The 20,259-nt window shown below is 36.9% G+C and overlaps 1 protein-coding gene across 4 annotated transcripts in view; it reads left to right on the top strand.

Moving 5' to 3' along the window:
* The window catches only part of PRKACB (protein kinase cAMP-activated catalytic subunit beta), a 69,452-nt gene that overhangs the window by 41,777 nt on the left and 7,416 nt on the right, over positions 1–20,259 (top strand). For all 4 annotated transcript variants that reach the window (XM_083847262.1, XM_083847263.1, XM_083847261.1 and 1 more), the window contains exons 2-7: positions 9,278–9,339; positions 10,280–10,408; positions 15,408–15,506; positions 16,143–16,225; positions 16,795–16,921; positions 19,071–19,166. In XM_083847262.1, coding sequence (XP_083703388.1) covers positions 9,278–9,339; positions 10,280–10,408; positions 15,408–15,506; positions 16,143–16,225; positions 16,795–16,921; positions 19,071–19,166 — 596 coding nt within the window. The remainder of the gene's footprint in view (positions 1–9,277; positions 9,340–10,279; positions 10,409–15,407; positions 15,507–16,142; positions 16,226–16,794; positions 16,922–19,070; positions 19,167–20,259) is intronic.

The following is a 20,259-nucleotide window of genomic DNA, read 5'->3' as shown; positions in this document are numbered from 1 at the left end:
AAGTTGGTGCTAGCCTGTTGGTCAGTACTTACACTGCAGAGGGGTGGGAAGCTTAGCTGGAGTGAAACTGTAGGAGATGCTGTAAACATTTTGCTTAGTGTTTTTGAATTTATATTTAGCAGAATTTACTAACAACCTTTACCCAGGAATGTAGATACAGTTATAACATATTTTCTAGTAGTGCCCTAGAAAATTTTGTTCTTGGAACTCATTCTTAAAATTTATTCTTTTTTTTTTCCCCCATGGTAACCATGGAAATATATGCACTGCAGAAAAAGAGCTGCTTAAAATTTCACAATTTCACCACAGTTTTCACTTTTCTTTGTGAAGTAATACCTGTTATGTTTGACAGAGGAAGGAGGTCTTTGACACTACAGACTCTGTGGTAGTTGCAGCATTTTTGATTACTTGCTGGTTAAGTTCAGCTACAACTGTAGAGAGTGGTACTGCATAGATGAAAGTTAATTCCCAGTTCCTTGCAAAGCATATCAACATATAATAATTGAGGATTTCATATGTTAACACTTCTTCACATAACCTTTTGTTAAATTAGACGTAAGATTAAATTTTATATATACGGAGTGTTAAGTACTGCACTTGAAAGTAATTGTATTAAACTTATAATTTATTAATTTAAAATTTTACATTAAGAGAATTAACTTATCTAATAGAATAAGTGAAGATTAATAACTTAGAATTATTACTCAGAAACCTTTTCAGTAGTCCAGTCCAATTCGTTCAGGTTGTGTTAAACTAGCACAAACTGGCAGTACTTAGAAAAGGAGCAGTTCTTGGGCTGGAGCAGCTCTCCTATGCAGACAGGCTGAGAGAGCCGGGATTGTTCAGCCTGGAGAAGAGAAGGCTACAGGGAGACCTCACAGCAGCCTGCAAGTACCCAAAGGGGGCCTACAGGAAAGCGGGAGAGGGGCTCTTTGTCAAGAGGTGCGGTGATAGGACAAGCGGTGATGGCTTTAAACTGAAAGAGGGTAGGTTTTAGCTTAGATGTAAGGAAGAAATGCTTGACTCAGAGGATGGTGAGGCCCTGACACAGGCTGCCCAGAGAAGCTGTGGATGCCCCATCCCTGGTAGTACCCAAGGCCAGGCTGGATGGGGCTTTGGGCAGCCTGGGCTGGTGGGAGGTGTCCCTGCCCATGGCAGGGGGTTGGAACCAGATGGTCTTTCAGGTCCCTGCCAACCCAAACCATTCTGTGATGTGCTCTGTCCCATACATTTGCCTGTTCGCCCCAACTTGTCTTTCCCTCACCCTGGGAGAAGCATTCATGCCATGAAAAGAACTGAGAGTTGCATTGCATTAAAGTGAGCTTCCCTTGTCCTCCCCTGCCTTCTGCCCACTACTCTCTAATCTGGCCTCGCTCCCCAGCCTGGCTTGGCAGGCAGCCACAGGATGCTTTTCCTCTTTCAATGAAACTCATGATATTGAGGCAGGGAATAAATGATTGTGGAAGGACAGGATTGGGTTGTTTGTTTGTTTGAAGCAGTGCTTATATATATACACCAGTCTTTACTGAACAGTGAACTGCAGCCTTACAAATCAAATTGCTTTTTCTTGGACTTCCAAGCCTCAAAGCATGTGGATTGTTGCAAGAAAGGAAGCATATATAGGAGTGTGTCGTCTTGGCAGTCTGGAGTAACTCCCTTCAGTGAACACTTCAAGGACGGGAAAAAGGTACATGAGAGACTCCTTTCCTTAGGCTAAAGGTTAGTTTTAAGGCATTACAGAAGAAACTGTATGGCAGTTCTAACAGGTGTTTTTAGAGAACAGGAGAAAAAAAATACCACCCACTTTAATCAGAGACAGGTTGCTAAGATGCTTTCATTTGGAAGGGAAGCTTGGGCAAGAAAGAGAGGTGCCACCATAAGTGCCTAGAGGGCCTCTCATGTTCAGCAGGGATCTGCCAGAGATTTTGGGTCACGTCCCATGCTTGGATGTTTGGATGGAGCTATTCTGCTTGTCAGCGTTGAGGAAGTCTTGTATATAATCAACAATTTAGGATTTGAATAATAAATCCCAGCTTGGTTCATGGATTTTGTTTGGTTGGTTTTGGCAGAGAGGAAGAAAGGCTTTTGGTATAACCAGAATGCGTAGCATTTATCTGTGTGTCTTGAGGGAGGAGTCACTTTTTTGTTTAATGAAGTACATTCAATTACAAATTTTGATGAGGTTTGGTTTTAGCAAGACTTCAGGGATTCACATTTTAAGCGGCTCGGTGTTGGTTGGGTTTCATCCAGTCTCTCTGGATTGGTTTCTATTGTGTTGCACTTTTAGCATTAGCAGGGTTTGCTGCCTCTGCTCGGACCAGTGCTTTATGATTTAAAATGATGAATAAGGGCAAACAAAAGATTAACAGTGAGATTTGGAAATAAAACCAATTTTATTTCTGATAAAAATAGAAGGAAGAAGAAAGTCAGTCTGACTGTGGCAGTTGTATGCAGTAGAGTATCATCCGCTCAGAATTCAACAAAGATAGCCATTATCTCTGATAGCTGAAAATTCACCTCCTGTTTTGGTTTGTCTAAATCTGTCACATTTCTTGTACGGTCTGTCTGCTTTCAAACCAGCCAAGAAAAGAGGTGAACAATAAGACTTCAGCTTTGTTTAATTTACAGCTTAAAATTGTAGCATGCAGCCCTGGGGGGTTGTGGGGAGTAGGGATTCATTTTCTCGTACAAGACTGACAAAATACTGTCTAGCTCAAGACTTAAAAAAATAAATAAATAAAATAAAAAATTGCCTGTGTTCAATATCTGGAGTTGTAAAACACAAGTTTTTCTTCTCTCGTAATTTACAGTGTGCAATAATGTTAATTCCTGAATATGCTCCCCCTGAAATCAGATTCCAGTGCTATTTCCTAGTCTTTGGTCAGTGCAGCTGTAATTACTCATAATTAGCTCTTTATCCTGTTCCTCTCTCTTTTTCTCCATGTCTTTTCCATACCCTTTTGTTCTCTACTTTTTACCAGTCCTTCCCAGTATTCCACAGAAGTGTTTACAGTATGCACTTTAATTAATAGCAGTTGCATTATAATAACAAACTTATATGCATTTAATAATTCTTACATGATCATTTACTAAGAAGTTTTAGTTTTTGTATTTCAAAAGTGCTCCGCGTATATATATTTGATGTTAAGTTCTTATCTATTGCAGTTGCTAAGTTAGTAGTATGATCTTCATCACCAGTTTTTATTGTAACTAAGGTTGCAATGGAAATATAAGATCAAAACTTTGCTCTCAAAGTCAGAAAGTTGATAGATGAGATATTAAATTGGTACAGAGTTTATTAATCTGGCCTCAGTGACCTTACAACTTTTAGAGCAGGAACAAGACAAAATTATCAGTGGTCAGTTTGTGACAACAGAGCCAATGAGTGCATTTCACTACAGTGTTAAGAAAGGATTGACTGGGCCTCGTATTACAGCCTTAATATCACATTGGACTTTTTTTCCCCATCATTTTCATATTGTGAGAAACAAAGCCTTTTGTTCTTGTTGACGGTGTGTTTCAATGATACCACTTCAGCTTCTGTTTGGAAGTGCATTCTAGCTATTAAAATGTTAACTCTCGTTCACACTGCTTCCTTTGAATGTGTAATATTTAATACATAGTTGTGTTCATTTTTAAAGATATACCAAGGTAAAAAAAAAAAACAACTTGTAAGCCTTGTGGTAGTATTCTTCCTAATGAAAATTCCAAGAAATTGAAAGAGGTTTAAGACAAGAGGTTAATGGTGCAAGAATGACAAGAATGAGGCTTGGAACTCTTGACTTGAGCGCTTCTCTCTTGTTTCTGAAATGTGGTACTGTAACCACAGGATTCCCTGTACGTCTCGATAATGTTTAAGCCTATACCGTAATATACAAATATATTTACCAGAATCTCTTCATACATATTCATTTTTCCATTAAATGAAATTTGGAGATTTTAATTAAATATCCCATTTAATTCCAATTTTCAAGTGATTATATTACAGTTTTGGAACATAAATTGAATTGTATTTTGATAAAGGGCATTCTAAATACCAAGCAGAGATTGGCATTTAGCACAGCAGATGGGGGTTTGTAGTGGTGCCCAATGTTTGGTCTTAATCAGTTTAGTTCTTGCTTTCTTGCCATAAATCCTATCCAAATAGTTTCTTTTTTTTTTTTTTCCAAAAAAAATTCTGGCTCACTGTCTCCTGTGGGAGATGTGCTTGAGAATAACAAATACAGTGCACGTGGGAGGTGGGAGAAAGGCAATGCGATTTATGTTAACTCTTCAGGACTCCTCCATCTGTGACCCCTTTCCCCTGTGCTCTAATTGCACCCCTGCAGCTGAGAGGTCCTAACCTGCTTAATTGTTTCAGGAGCTTTCCTAGGCTTTACTTGTTTCAGGCCAGAGTGCTCTTTGTAATACCTTTTTTTTCTATAGCCCCGCTAACTTTTCATACAAAATTTAATCCACAAAACAATTAAAGGAAAATATTGTGTTCTGTGTCAAGGCACTGTTAGATAACATTTATTTACTACGTTTCCCCTGTTGTTTGGAGGTGGGTTTAGGGACTGGGGGGGAGGCGGGTTGGGGAGGGGCAGGTGGTGTTCATTTCTTTCTTTCTTTTATCTTTAAGTACCTGTTCATATGCTAGTGCTACCTGGGAACCTCAGGATCTCGAGCTCAAATTTTAAGCATTCCGATTCTTCCTGACAGAGAGCAGCTGAGTAGCAGTGGTCTCTCTGAACTGCAAGTGCCAGCTACAAGCACTTTTTCATCCCATTGTGACCAGATGGGTTTTGTCACTTGAAAACTAAGCTTATTTGAACAGGAAGCTCTTGGATTCATGTGACCAGGGACTGTTAAGAAACCGGCTGATAGCTAATTCCATATCGTTGTGTTGCACTGTGCACTGAAGTGGCTGGATTTTGTTACATAACATACTTCTATCCTACTCTCCAGTTCCCTTAAAAGTCTCTTTTAGCAGGCTCTCCTGCGTATCGCCATTTTTCTTTTCTTCTGAATACAGATATCTGTAGGCCAAGTCTCATGTCATCTGCAATACACAAGTAATAGCTTACGTATTTCTTGTCCAGCTGTGTGCACCTGTAGGATTTCTTCTGAACTGATTTTTAACCGATGCAGGCAGAAGTTATAAACTTTCAGTTTTATAAAAATTTTTTATCTCCTTGGCCATCATCCCATTTCTTAGTACGCTTTTCTGAATCTCCCCCAGTTTCCTTCTATACGCTTTGTGTGTTTGCCTTGCATGAAACTTGCTTCTCCTGCTAACGATTGGGCTTGCTGGTGATGAAGAGCTAGATTATCGGAGGTTAGCGGGGTGTGTTTGTGCCCACCTAACCTTTGGGCCACTTGTGCAGCCCTTCCAGTTCCAGCTGGTGTCCTTACTGGTGCTCCCATAGTTTGATCCCATGCATGGCTCTTGTTGTGCTGCTGTTTTCACTTGTGCTTTGCCCTCGCCTTCCAGCACCTTCCTTTCTTGAACAACAGCTTTTCCTCTTTTAGTTTCAACCTCCTTCACTCAATCTTGTACTGTGTCAATGAAATTAGTCTGAATAGGGTCTGTTTGCTGGTCTTTGCTTACACTCCTTGCATCAAAATCTTCACTTCACTTAGCCATTTGTGAATTCATGATTGATCCTTGCATTAGCTCTTTGGTGCTTATGGGAACATGTATATCAAAACCTTTTTTGTTTTGTGTTTTTTTTTTTAAGTCTTAGAAAATTAAATTGTAATTGTAAAGGTACCACAAAGAATTCAAGTACGCATTCCAGATTGTATACAGTAATTTCATCTGTGCTTTTCGGGTGGTTTTGTTGCTGTTGTTGGGTAATGGGACTGAAATTTGGTTGTGAAATTTTTGGAGACTGTTTTCCATTTCTGTGCTACCCACCACATGCTATGCAATTCACACATGCCGTCTTTTGGAACAAAATGATAAGTAGTGGGAAGATCACCTGATTACAGGTTTTATTGTGATCCAGCATGCTGCGATGAAGATAGATACACTTTTGTTAGCAACGGTTCCTTGGATGTGTTTGTCTCAGAACAGGTTATTTATTAAAGATGCCAACTTGATCTCCTGAAGTTTTATAAGCTGTGCTTATTTCTGTGATGCATCATCTTTTCTCATACTGAATTTAGCTGCCTTTGGTGTGTTTTCTTTTTTTTTCCCTCTTTTTTCGTTTGGTAATCTTTGCTCAAACATTCTGTGGTGTAGCATGAGTCATTCTGTCTGTGTGGGAAAGGGCTGGTTTATTGCAGGGTCCATCCCTGAGTCGGGAGGGGAAAGGGTGGAATGTATTTGTGTTTTCTATGTGTTTGTTGTGGAAATGCATAAAACTTTTTTTTTCTCTTTCTTTCCTCTCTTCATCGTCTCATCTGTGTGGGTGAATATTCCTGCAAACCCTTTGGGGACCTATAGAGACTTTTGGTATGCTCATTCTTTCATTAGTGCCCAAAGTCACAGATACTAGGAACAGTTTAAAGATCTGAAAAACAAAAAATAATAATAAATTTAAAAATTAATTCCGTAGCAATGTAAAGTGGCTAAAAATGTGCACTTGAGGAAAACTTCAAAGTCATTGATAAACCTGTTTGTTTGCATCGTGAAAATAATAACAATGGCTACTACAAACCATAACTAATTAGCAGAAATTTTGATTCTGCACTCAAACTGTAGAAATAAAACGTGTTCTCCTGCAGCAAGAGCTAATGGTTTGTGATTGAGATTCAGTTTTCAGAAGAACCTGTGCTATTTCAAATTCTAAGTCCTGTTTTCAAAAGTGACTGAAGCGACGCCCTTAAGCTGCCTAAATTCGATTTGAAATCACTTCCTGAATTTCACTGTGGTGAAGGAGTCCAGGGGACCTCAGAAAATAAGAACCAGGCAAAATTTGACACACTTTCTCTAATAACACCCATCAAAATATGAAATTGTTTTTAAAATATGAGGGTTATAAGAGTGAATTAATGCCATTTGGTAGCTTTATTTTGATAATATATGCTCAGTGCCACTTGCCAAGAAAAGAACAAAAGTAAAGAAGAGTAAGCTGGATATTCTGTATTGAAGGAGAGCTTATGGCTTCCTGATTTTTCTAGAATAGAGGCTCATTATTTCTATGATTCCCCAGTTTGAATATTTGCAGATTGATTGCAGTTTTTTCATAAACATTCTTTATTCCATAAGCAGAACTGAGAAAAAGATGATTACATGTAAATATCATGGTATATTTCTCATAAATACTGAAAATCCTATTTCAGTACAAGAGATATGGAAACTTAAAATATCGTTATATGAACAACAGAAATTGTGTGAGGGATATTTAAGACATTGTACCAAGATATACATATATATATATATGTATATATATTTCATGTTTTGGTTGTGATATATCATGTTAAAGTTAATGTTCGTTTCTTACAGTAGCTTAAGTTTGAAGCTTGGCTCTCTGGTAATCTTAGTGATCATCTTAATTTTTTTTCTTGGCATTAAGAGAAAATAGTGCTGATGTTATTTTGACATCAATTTATGTCCAAAAGAAAATTATCAACAATCATCATTTTATCAATAGTCATCTCTGTTTTCCTAGTAGAAGAGGGATCATCGAACATGAATTTGGACATTGTTACATTCCCTTTTTGTGTTGAACTTACTTCATGTCACAGGAAATCCTGTCTTTTTCTCAAATGAGAATCATTAAAAGTCATTAAATAAGTAGCCCACATAGTTTAAAAACAATGGAAATATTTTCCCCACTTAGGATAAACGTACCAAACATTTTACTGGCTACCCATTAAAATAATTTTTTAACTCTGAGTTTAAATGCCAATTCATTCGTACAATTCATTTGACATAAACTGTTTTTTTATTCTATTTACACATAAATTTAAGTAATAAATATGTCCCTCCTCTCTGTTTCTCTTAAAAGTACTGAGGGGATGTCATGGTTTAAACACTCTTCTAATGTTGTTGCCTGCCAGACCTTTTGACAATTTTTCTGAAATTTCTGTTGTTTTGATGCTGTTCCATCAGAGCCAGTGATGGTGGGAACTGTAAGACTCCTTTGAGTATTTTGCTACAGTTGAATCCCATATGAAAACAAAAAGGAAAACAAAAACAAAATCAGTACCAGTCTACTCCAGGGCTGCCACTGTTTTTACCACTGCTGATACTGTGCCAGTAACAGAAGTATGGTAGGAGAAAAGTTCTCTTTGTAGACATTAGTATTCTCTGAAAGGAAAAGCACAAAATTGTTCTGATTCATCAGATGATTGTTTATGGCCACTCATAAACCTAATTTTCTGTGAGCATCTGAAGGTAAAATACAGTTCCTAAACCATATATTTCTAGTTACTGACCAGAATAATGTATTGAGTATTGTTAGAAATTGCTTATGGCAGAACATAGTACAGAAAATCCACTGTTATTAACGTTGTGTTATGTGAATTGATTCAGAGAACACAAAACCAGTATGATATTTTCTTCTAATTCTGTGACTTTTTCAGAATCACAGCAGTGTCTGAAATGCCTCTCATTTATGGCTGTGCATTAAGTAATCTACTTTGATCTGGCTGATAATCGGTGTTCAAAAAATAGAACAGCTGAAAGATTATCTGAACAAAATATGTTGGTGCACATTTTAAACAGTCATCCAGAATTTTGCAATTATTAATTCCTTCAATTTCAATGCAAAGTTAATATTAAAAGTACTTAGTCTCTGACTGTGGGCATATCTATGTGCAGTGTTGTTGTAGCCCTGTGTTTTGTCTTTGCTTGCAGTAATGCTGTGCATTTGGTACTTGAGCTTGCAAACAGCCTTTATTTGAAGGTGATGGGGGGAGCAGGGAGCTTGACATTATGCTAATCAGTTGAAAGACAACGTAACTTTATTTTAAAAAATAATAAAATCTTTTTCTTTGCGGAATGGTAATTTATATGTCAGGTGTTTGTTTTCTTCCCCAGCCAAATTAAGAAAGTTTTGCATCACCTTAAAGCCTGCTTGCGTATACAGTGTTGTGAGTTACTAGAGCTGGTGTAGTTTAAGTAACGTGTGTAGAGTTGTGTAGTTACTCCAGAAAGCTTACAGATCCCCTGGAGATAATTGTAGAAATTTGAGACATTGGTGCCCGCTTTCATAAAGGTAAATATAGTACCTTGTGAACTGAAGAATAAAGTTGATAATGAAGATTATATATTTTGTTAACAAAGCGTCTCTATCACATCCATGATGACTCACATTAATGACAATTTTTTTGTGTGTGTTTTCAGTGAAAGAGTTCCTAGCCAAAGCCAAAGAAGACTTTTTAAGAAAATGGGAAAGCCCCCCTCAGGTATCAATCATTTAAGAATTGAATAATTTTCTTTACTGTATTTTTTCATAGTGTGTTTTAAGTGTGTTGTCAGTTTGTAATGAGCAGCACAGAAAACCGAAGAAAGTTTAATGCAATTTTCAAAAGAGTTTCCATTTTGAAAGTCAGTTTTCTCATTGACGTTCATCAGCGGAGACGCTCAGGTCTTCTCTAGGTATGAGCTGATGAAATGGTCATGCTGAATAGCCACTTTCTCTTACAGAAAATTGTTTGCGATCAGCATGACAAAATTCAAAATCTGTGATCATATTTTAGCTGGCTTTTATAACACTAAACATTACATGGATCTGTAATTTACCTTGCTAATTATTATCCCATGCTATTAAGAAAGAGTATGCTGCATAGAGCTTGGGGACAGGTTAAGGAGCTCAAGAGAAATCTTCTAGAAGTTGAAGGGGTGGGCTTTTTCTTGGAGGGGAGGGATGGGGAGAGTGGAAAAGGGTGGTCATTTGTTTATTGAAGCAGCATCTCAAATGCTATGAATGAATGTGTGTGATAGTGTCTCCAGACGACTCTCCTGTAGCACTTTGTCAAGAGCTTGGTTCTAGAATTTTGCAGGCTCTTATGTTCTTGCTTGTGGAGCATGAGGGATTTATCTGATTATTAAGTACATGGTTTGTTTACAGCTAAGTTCTTCTTACTAAGCTTGTGTCATCTGTATGGAGAAATTATAGAAATGTCGACACAATTCAATTAAGTTTCTTTGTTTCAATGAGTGCAATATAAAATCTCTTATTCAAATTTGTCAGGCGTGACATAACTCTAAGTTGCCTATAGCTTGTTGTCTTTGATAAATTTAATTTTACTCAGTTGTCTTTCATAAATGATTTCAATTCATATAATTAAAATTGTCTCTGGGTATTAAATTGTAAATAATACCATTATATCCTTGTATATGTAGAATACTGCTGGCCTAGATGATTTTGAGAGGCAAAAAACTCTAGGAACAGGATCATTCGGGAGAGTTATGATGGTGAAACATAAAGCCACAGAACAGTATTATGCTATGAAGATACTGGACAAACAGAAGGTTGGTGTAATTTTTAGTGTCTTCTGCGGTACAAGCGTTTGAAGTAGACAAAGTTCTGGTAATTGTGACTAAACTGCGTTGGACTTATTTGTGCTTTCGCTTACTGCATTTGGATACTGGTGATACGTTAAGCAGCTGACTGACCTTTTTAGCCAGCGGTTTGTTTTTGGGAATGTGTAGAATTCTTACAACATCCCTTAACACTAATGGCAGGCTAAAGAGTCTGTAGAGTAGTGTTCAAGGCACTAATAAATGTGATTCTTTGCTTATCTTTTGTAAGGTGGTCTACATACTCTTTGGCAATAGCAAATGTAGAACTGTATTGAAACGGTAAAAAAAAATATTTTAGAGTTTTGCATGGTAGCTAAGGAATTCTGGAAGGCTAGGAATTCTCAAAATTTTCATTTGTGAAACATAATTTAACAAACTGTTTGAATCATTTGTTTTCCATTATTGATGCCATGGGATCCAAATTACTTTTTGTATGCATAATTATGTAATATTCCAGTTGCATCTATATTAACTGCATAGACAGAACAGTAATCAGTCTTTTAAAACAGCTGTCATACAATAAAAATTGTGTTGAAAACTTAAATTCTATACTCTGAATCTGTATTTTTACTCGTCTAATATTTTTTAAGTTTGTTATTCTTCTAGATTAAGCAGTGTCATTTGATAAAGTCTTTTAATTTTAAATAAAATAGAATTTTGTAATACTAAATGGTATTCTTAAGCAAATTATCAATATAGTTAATTTGTAATGGTTTGACAAGTTTTACAGAAGTACATTATTTAGAACTTGGATTCTAAGATCCTCAATTAAGAACTTTTATTACTTTATAAGGCACCATACATACCTTTGCTGTTGTATAACAAATTAAAAAGTCATATTAAGAACACCTTGATCTAGCAAAGAGAATTTAAAAATAAGAAAACGACAAAATGAAAAGTCAGCACTGCTACAGTGTGGACTCTTGCACTCAAGCGTTATTACGTTCTCAAGTAATTTTATGCAATGGTACCATGGCAGAGGCACAAGCAAACCATTTTCTGTGAGTTGCAATTCCAGTATTCTTTACATGCGATTTGGTGTTCTGAGCCTTAAATAAGATGTAATTTAATTAAAGACTCCTTTATAAGGGTTAGTGAAGAAGGAGCTAAAGTAAAGTGATCTTTATAGTGTCAATTTTGGCATTTTTTGACTTGAAGCTCTTTTTTTAGTTACAACTTTAGCATTCTCCTATAACTTCATTTTCTAAACTTTATTTTTAAAAATGTAGAAATCATCCAGTTAAATTTATAAGGCTTTCCAACATAGTACACCTGAAGGACATCCCAGACCATTTCTACCCCTTGTTCCCTCAGTATGGCTAATGAATTCTGCTTGAAGCTGTACTGTAAAGCAGGGCATGATGAGCATGAGCATCCCATGCGTGTGGAGAGAGCCCACTGGCAAGCTTTTGATTTTATTTAATCTATTTGTCTTTGAAACCTCACAGGATTAGCTGAGCCCTTGTCACTAAAGCAATTTAGGAGATTACATCTTTCTTCAGAAAACTGCCATAAAAATAATCTGAAGATTAAAAAAAAAAAAAAAACCCTCATTGCTACCACAGAATCAGAGAATCACAGAATCGTCTAGGTTGGAAGAGACCTCCAAGATCATCTAGTCCAACCTCAGCCCTAACACTAACAAGTCCTACACTAAACCATATCACTAAGTGCTATGTTTAAACGTCTTTTAAAGACCTCCAGGGATGGCGACTCAACCACCTCCCTGGGCAGCCCATTCCAATGCCTAACAACCCTTTCGGTAAAGAAGTTCTTCCTAATATCCAACCTAAACCTCCCCTGGCACAACTTTAGCCCATTCCCCCTCGTCCTGTCACCAGGCACGTGGGAGAACAGACCAACCCCCACCTCTCTACAGCCTCCTTTAAGGTACCTATAGAGAGCGATGAGGTCTCCCCTGAGCCTCCTCTTCTCGAGGCTAAACAACCCCAGCTCCCTCAGCCGCTCCTCATAAGACTTGTTCTCCAGACCCCTCACCAGCTTCGTTGCCCTTCTCTGGACTCTCTCGAGCACCTCCATGTCCTTCTTGTTGTGAGGGGCCCAAAACTGAACACAGTACTCGAGGTGCGGCCTCACCAGAGCTGAGTACAGGGGGACAATCACCTCCTTAGACCTGCTGGCCACACTGCTTCTTATGCAAGCCAGGATGCTGTTGGCCTTCTTGGCCACCTGAGCACACTGCTGGCTCATATTCAGCCGACTATCAACCAATACTCCCAGGTCCCTCTCGGCCAGGCAGCTTTCCAGCCACTCATCTCCCAGCCTGTAGCGCTGCTTGGGGTTGTTGTGCCCCAGGTGCAGGACCCGGCACTTGGCCTTGTTGAACCAACTCAGACCAAAAAAAATGAAAAGCTGTAGCTATAAAACTACCTGGTAAAGACACAAATTCACATTTTTAATGATTGCAGTGGACTTTCAGTAAAACATTCACGGGGTTAAAGATATTTGCGTCAAGGTGCCAGTCTCCTATTAGAAAACTAGATGTCTTTAAGTCTGTGAGCACAAGTCTAAAGTGTTCCTTTATGAAATACGCATGCCAATTATCAGGTTGGGTTTTTCCAGTCCTTGGGCTGAGACCGACGCTTAGGCATCTGCACGGCTCCAGAGCGCGAGCCCTGGTGTCGGACGCTGACTCCGTAGCGCTTGGGTCTCGCCACCTCAGGAGACGTGGGCCTGCTGCAGGGCTGTCCGCGGCCTGGCTGGGTGGCAGCCCCCTGCTTTTGAACTGTGAAACACTTTTGCTAAGGAGCCTGATCACAGTGTTCAACTCTTCTAATTCCCAAGGCACATTAACCACGTGTGGCTTGGGGAAGCGTTGCCTCTCAGGCCCAGCTAGCTTGTCCTTGGGGTCTTTAGGCATAGAGAAAATAGACCTAAGCAATCGGTCCCTGCTTGCTTCCTGGTTCTGGGGTGGTTGCTTTGCAGCTCTGTTTGACCACAGGAGACCACAGAAAAGTCCAGCTGCTGTTTTATAAACAAGGAAAATCGCTAGGAACTCTGTCATTTGAGGAAAGAGTTTACTTTGTCTATTTAATTGTGAGAGCTATTCTTTGGTGTTGGCTTCCTGTCAATCGTTTCTATATCAAATGCGCAGTTATATTTCCTTTCAAAAATGTCTACTAATTTCAGTAAGTACATTCTCTGGAGAATTCACTAGTTCTTCATCATAAAGGAAGCAACTTAAAAGAAGATATTAAACCTTATTGCATAATGGATGGGCCAATTCAATGTCCCTTTTTTTTTATCCAATCTTATGTCTGGTTCCTATAGACAGGAAACAAAAAATAAAAGTTAGTGTACACGGATCTAGCCATTTTTTTGCGTGCAGGGTTGTTATTCCTTTATTTGCCTGCCTTGATTTAGCAAAGCAACATTGCTTGCTTCGTTTCATTACACAACTACTTTTGGAAATAAAGTTTTGTTAACAAAAGCTCAGATGCAAACAAGTTACGGGAGAATCTTCCGTTGGTGGATATCATTTGATCTACAGGAAGCTCTCGTAGGACATGCCCTTAGCTGGAGTTTAAATGTGAGCAAAGTTCTGTTATCTTAAGCTCCAGTTTGATAGTGTGAAGTGTTAAACAGCAGTTTCAGCCTGTGATATTGTTGCCATCACCCTTCACAATCTAAGAAGCAGAAGTTGCAGGAAGGGTGGTAAAATCTTGTCTAGAAGCTGAATGCTTCACAATACCAAACTATAGCTTGCTATTTTTGAGGGCCAAAGTAATTCCATACCATAGCTTTTTAGGGACGAAGGGAACACTTCCCACAAATGAGCTGATTCATTGTTTTGTTGTTGGGGTTTTTTTGATGCTGTAGTTTGTTCCCAGTGCAAAATTTGGATTTGGTCCACAAAGATCTGTGATTGCAAATATTAAATCTGTTTTCAGTTTGCAATTTCTTTTGTATAAAGTTCCTTTCAAAAAAGCTTTTTTTTATTATTGGTAGGTATTACCTTTTGCGTCTAAAGGATGGTTAAATTTAAACTGTTTCAGTCAGAGTTGGCGTATCATGCTTTTCTGTTTTTTATAGCAGTTAGATTTCTTGTTTTGATCAGTCTTGTACATTTTCTTCATGTTTCCTATGTAAAAAAAAAAAAATAACTTGGGAATCGTGCCATTCTCAAAATAAGATGCAGATAAATTGGGCAATAGGGATTAAGTAAAATGGAAAGAATTAATTACACAATGTTGGGGTCTAACACCAGGAAACAAATTGTTAATTCCTGAGAAAGAGTAGTGATCAGAAATGTGCCGCTCACTGCGTTGTCAGTATATTAACATTTTAATGTATTCCAAGAAGATAGCTTTTTTTTTTTTTAATTCTTTCACTGAGCAGTTTGGTATAAAGCAGAAAAGCAAAATCCACTGAAAGGTCTGGTCTGTCAGAAGTAACTTTATAAAAATAGAAACTTTGAATGTGTATTTTCCTTAGTCTACTCCTTAGTAATGTATGAAGCCTATAAAATAAGTTAGGTTACTCCTATTCACACGTAACAAAATTCATATTTAATATCTGACATGTATTCCTGCCTTTCTTAGCTAAGCCAGAATTAATGGAATTTATCGAACTGTTATCTTGCTGCAGAAGTATCTCTGTTACAATAGCAACCAATTATTAAGAAAACGTAGAGAGATGTTTTTTCTTTACTGGTTCCTGTACTAAGCATGTAGTAAGAAACACTATTTCTCCAGTTATCTGCAAACCATATTGCATGAATATTACTCTTTAGAATGGTTAGATTTTTTTAATCCATTCTTATTACTGTTACTGTACCTAGTAATAAGTGCAGTAACAGTAAAACTAGGGTTTTGGGCTATCTGTAAATTTATGAGTTTGCTATCAAGTAGCTGTGCTACACTAAAAAAAAATTATCAACAGTTATGAAATGTCATAATTGGACTGAAGATTATTTTTTCTTTACTAGGTTGTCAAACTGAAGCAAATAGAACACACACTGAATGAAAAGAGAATATTACAAGCGGTGAACTTTCCTTTCCTTGTAAAACTGGAGTATTCTTTTAAGGTAATCATTATTTTGAAAGTAGTTGTTAGAGTTTCAGGGAAGTACGTGATCAAAATTTAGGAAAAATTGTAATTGTTCTCCATATTTTTTTGTATGAGTTTGATACCTGAGGCAATGACAATCTTGATGATGGAGCAAAGAATTTTGAGATTAGCTTCTAACTCTAAGATGGTATGTCCTAGCTGGTCTGTAAAGAAATTGAATATTTTCCTAAATAATAGTGATATGTGTCCTGTAAATATATATATATATATGTATATATATATATATATTTAGTAACACCATTTAAAATGAACAAACATGATCTCTTAATCTTTATGGTTTTGAGGTTTGTGGTGGGTCTATGGGAGACAAGAATAGTCTAGGCTATCAATTCTGAACTCCTAAGGGTGCAAGTTCTTGTCTTGTAGTAGGCATCTTATCTTCTGCTCTTTCATGTCACTTCTGTACCATTCTGTGTCAGGAACTCACTGATTATGCATTTTTTCAAGAATTTCTATTTGTGTTACTTTTGATTTATTAAGGTCATTGGATGGCTACAGGTTTTCATTCTTTAATAAAATATACTGGGCCTGGAAATTGTAGACACTGTAGCATGCCTGGTAAATATTTGTGTGTGTTTACTTGCTTCCTTAGGACAATTCTAATTTATACATGGTAATGGAGTATGTTCCTGGTGGTGAAATGTTCTCACATCTAAGAAGAATTGGAAGGTTTAGGTAAGAGTCTTAGTGAAATTATTTCTTTAGAAAGGCTTATGCTGCTAATTTGAGAAAAGGGTTTCATAAAATTTGTTACTATAAATGAAAAAATTCTGAAGGGTAAGTGCATTAATTTTCTCCTCTGATAGTAGGCTAAAATAGGCAATGAACAATTTATAATTATTTTTCAGTTAGTTAATGCAGGCACTTAGAATCTAGGCACAATAGAATTTTGGAACTGATATGCACATTGTCACTGAAATTAATCATAGTTTCTAAAAGTTGAAATTTAAAGTCTAAGTTTTTCTAAGTTCTGTGTTGTGTGGTTTTGCATGTGTATTTGAAATGCAAAACTTAAGAAATTAAATTTAGGGAATGAATGTATTAATTCTAAAATGTTTGCTGTTTTGTTTTGGTTTGTTTTTGTGGTGGTTTTGGTTTTCTTGTTTGTCTTTTTTTTGGGGGGGGGGGGGGGAAGTTTACACAGTAAAAGAACCAGTTAAGAGTTGCTTGAAATATCTGCGCTTTTCAGTAACGTGTTTGTTTCATAGCGCTGGATTGGTTAATATTCTTTTAACTCTTCACAGTGAACCACATGCACGGTTTTATGCAGCTCAGATAGTGCTAACATTTGAGTACCTCCATTCATTAGACCTCATCTACAGAGATCTAAAGCCTGAAAATCTTTTAATTGATCAGCAAGGATACATCCAGGTATGATATTCTTCATATATTTAGGGTGTGGACTGTTGTTTCACAGTGTGCAGGGTTAGTTAATTCTAGCAAATGCGTTTAGAATAAATGGTCTAAAGATGGTTGGCATGTTAGTATATACTCAGGGGGCATTAAAATGCTCTACTGCTTAATAACAGTTAAAATCAATGGATTGAACTTTTTTTCCAACTATGAAGTATGCACAATTTCACTGGCTGCACTTGAACAAGTCGTCGAGATTTCCCTTGGGGACTGTGGTGAGGAGGAGGTGATGGTATATGGCTCTGTTCATCTGACCTATATTACGTCTGCCCTAGAACAGGAAGAAAGGTGTCCTAAAATGTCTTGTTCTCTGTATTGTGTACGTAAGTAGTTGAGGATGACCAGATTAGATGTCAACATCTACAGTATAGTACTTAATTCCAGGTAGATGAATCCCACCCTTGGAGAGTCCTAACCTTCTCAGCAGATCAGATCAGAATTGCAGTGCTGCAAATGACTTCTTTGGTTTTACGATAGCTTCTCGTCACCTCGTCGTCTTCCTTTTAGTTTTTCTGTTTGTGATCAAAAAGACAAATGGGAAGGTAGTATATAGCAACAGGCACTTCGCCTTGTAGTCCTTATACTATGGAAGCTCTTCTTTCCTCATTGTGTCACCTTTAGGCATGGCAAAATCTAACAGGAGTATACATAATAAAAACGTTTATTGAGAGAAGTGGAAAGATTTGTATCTTGTCTTGTTTATACTACTAAACCTGGCAACTCTTTGTATGCAACAATACGTTTTTATGGTGGTTGGCAAACAGCAAATGGTAATATGTCTAGCAGGCAGTCTTCCTGTGTGAGGCACCTTAGTTTCTGCATCTGACCAGGAAAGGAGTTTTGTGTTCATATGTTCGTGCTGCAGCTCCAACTAAATTTTGTTTAGAAACTCTTCATTTTATTTTTGAATTTTAAAACCATTTCTGTTTGTCCCATGCCTGCAATGTATTTTTCTTACATAGACTGATACACATTCACAAACACAGAAACGATTCTTTGCTGACAGAAACAGGTCTGTCTAGTGAGCATGTTGCCCTCTCCATTCAGCTGCAGGTGTGATTGCTGTTATTTATAAAATTAAATAAATAAATAAATAAAAGCAAAAGCTGCCTTGATTGTTTGGCATTTAGCTTGTTTAACTGTCTGTGTGACCTTAGTGTATCAGCAACATTGGCACTGGCTATTGCATAATTAGCAATGGATTATCATTACGATACAGTATGTTTTCCCAGTGAATGATTTGAAAATGATATCAAGAAGGAAGAAACAAAAGAAATGGATTGTCAAGCAAGCGTAGACTTGATAGGTTGAAACTGATCCCAGAATTTCACGTGTAACCTGCTGGTTTCCATATGTATTCCACAATATGGTCCTGAAAAAAACACAGAGAGAATGATGAAAAAGCATGCAAACTGCTGAGAACTTACTGCAGGAAACATGACAAGTGGAATGAAGAATCTGTAATGGCCAAGAACTTGTCATTTGTAACTACAGTTACTGCTATATTTCCACTCAAACTCCTCAGATAAATAAGCTGGGCACTGGTGATGCTTTCAAAGATAGTAGAAACAAAAGCTACTGGAGGACCTCTTATGTTGTCTTATTCCCACACTGTTCTTCCATATAACCTTTATACTCCTTATATGCCTTTATAACACTTACGAAATTAAAAACTTCTGACTTTACAAAACTCACTGATATCTTGACCCTTTTTGTGATTCATTTGTGTGTCAACTAAAGGAAAAGATAAATATCTTGTTCATATTCACATTCTTTAAACTTTTAGCAGTATAAACAGTCTGATACGAAAAGTATAAGAAAAAATGATTAATACAATCACAGTGCATATAGAAGATTAGCAAGTTGTAGTTCACACTGATGTTTGAAATTCTAAATGGAAGCTTTTTCAAGGGAGGGAATGTCTATTTTGTAGTAGTTATTTTATCATGAGAAACAGATTTTATCTGTACTAAAAGCATCAGGAGAAGTTGCTATGTAAGATGTATCTGACTGTGATAATTTGCGTCTCATGCCACATACTATTCCTATATATAAAATTGCTTTCCAGAATATTTCAGAAGTACTTAATTTTAAATTCTGCTACCAGGTCACGGACTTTGGCTTTGCAAAAAGAGTAAAAGGAAGAACTTGGACGTTATGCGGGACTCCAGAATATCTGGCACCTGAAATAATTCTCAGCAAGGTACTTCTTCAGCTGCATGAATAATAATTGCCAGCCATGCATTTTATGTAGTTAAAAGGTGTCACCTAATTATTAGTCTTTGAGTGGTGAATAATTGCTGGTAGCTCAAAAATCAAATCTTGACAAGTCAAATCCTAGTGAAGTACACAAAATGCAAATGTTGTACTGCAAGTGTTAACAAGACTATAAGAGGATCTCCAGAGGTAACAAGAACTGTGTATTGGATGAATCAGTGGTCATTTCAAAAATATTTGCAGTGTTTCGTGTTTAAAATACTATACATGAAATCAAGCATGAAAAAACACTGGTTTTGCACAAAAAGTACATGCAGTCTAATACTTGCATTGTGTTTGAACATAGAAGAAATGTCATTTATAATAAAGCTGTATAAGGAAAAATCCTTATAGTTCATGGAAATGCTTATGATATTCATAATCATGTTAAATTATGCATTTATTGTATGTTTTAACTAATTCCCCTTTGCAAGTCTTTAAAAGTAAACAAACTTATTTTGTTTTAGGAGAAAATGTTGGTTATTTGCAGCTTTTTTTGCCTTATATAGCTAAAGCAGCAGAGGAAATTGCAATGTTTCTACTATGAATTCTCTGTAGTTGATTTTTCAGGAAAAAAATGAGTCTCACCCTTAAGCTTTGTAAAAGATCTCAGAGAACACGCATAAAATTGGTTGGGTTGGTGGGGTTTTCTGTATTTTTTTAATATTAAGTAGGAATTAGTAATGATTATGTGTTCAGGCTTTAAAGATCAGATCATAAATGTCTATAACAGCTTATTAAACTTTTAAGTTCATGTAGTAGGCAGCTAGTTTACTAAACATGAAAATGGATGTTCTGATATGTACTTAATTGAGTCAAGAGATGACGGTGTATAAAATAGGAAGTACTGTTATACTTAATGAAGTATCCCTCCTAAGCTTTGAAAAAAGCTTCAGTCATTCTGTACCAAGATTATTTTGATTTTAAAAATTACTAAATAAAAATTAAAAAAATTGTCCCCATTTGTCACTTAACGAGTCTTGTCACATCAGTGTAAAGACATAACTGAGACTCAGCACAGCAATGTGTGCAGAATGTTT

Source organism: Anser anser (assembly GCF_964211835.1).
Source record: "Anser anser genome assembly, chromosome: 8".
In the NCBI taxonomy this organism is placed as follows: Eukaryota; Metazoa; Chordata; class Aves; order Anseriformes; family Anatidae; genus Anser; species Anser anser.
The sequence above is the reverse complement of the archived record's forward strand: the minus strand, read 5'-3'. Positions and strand labels throughout refer to the sequence as shown.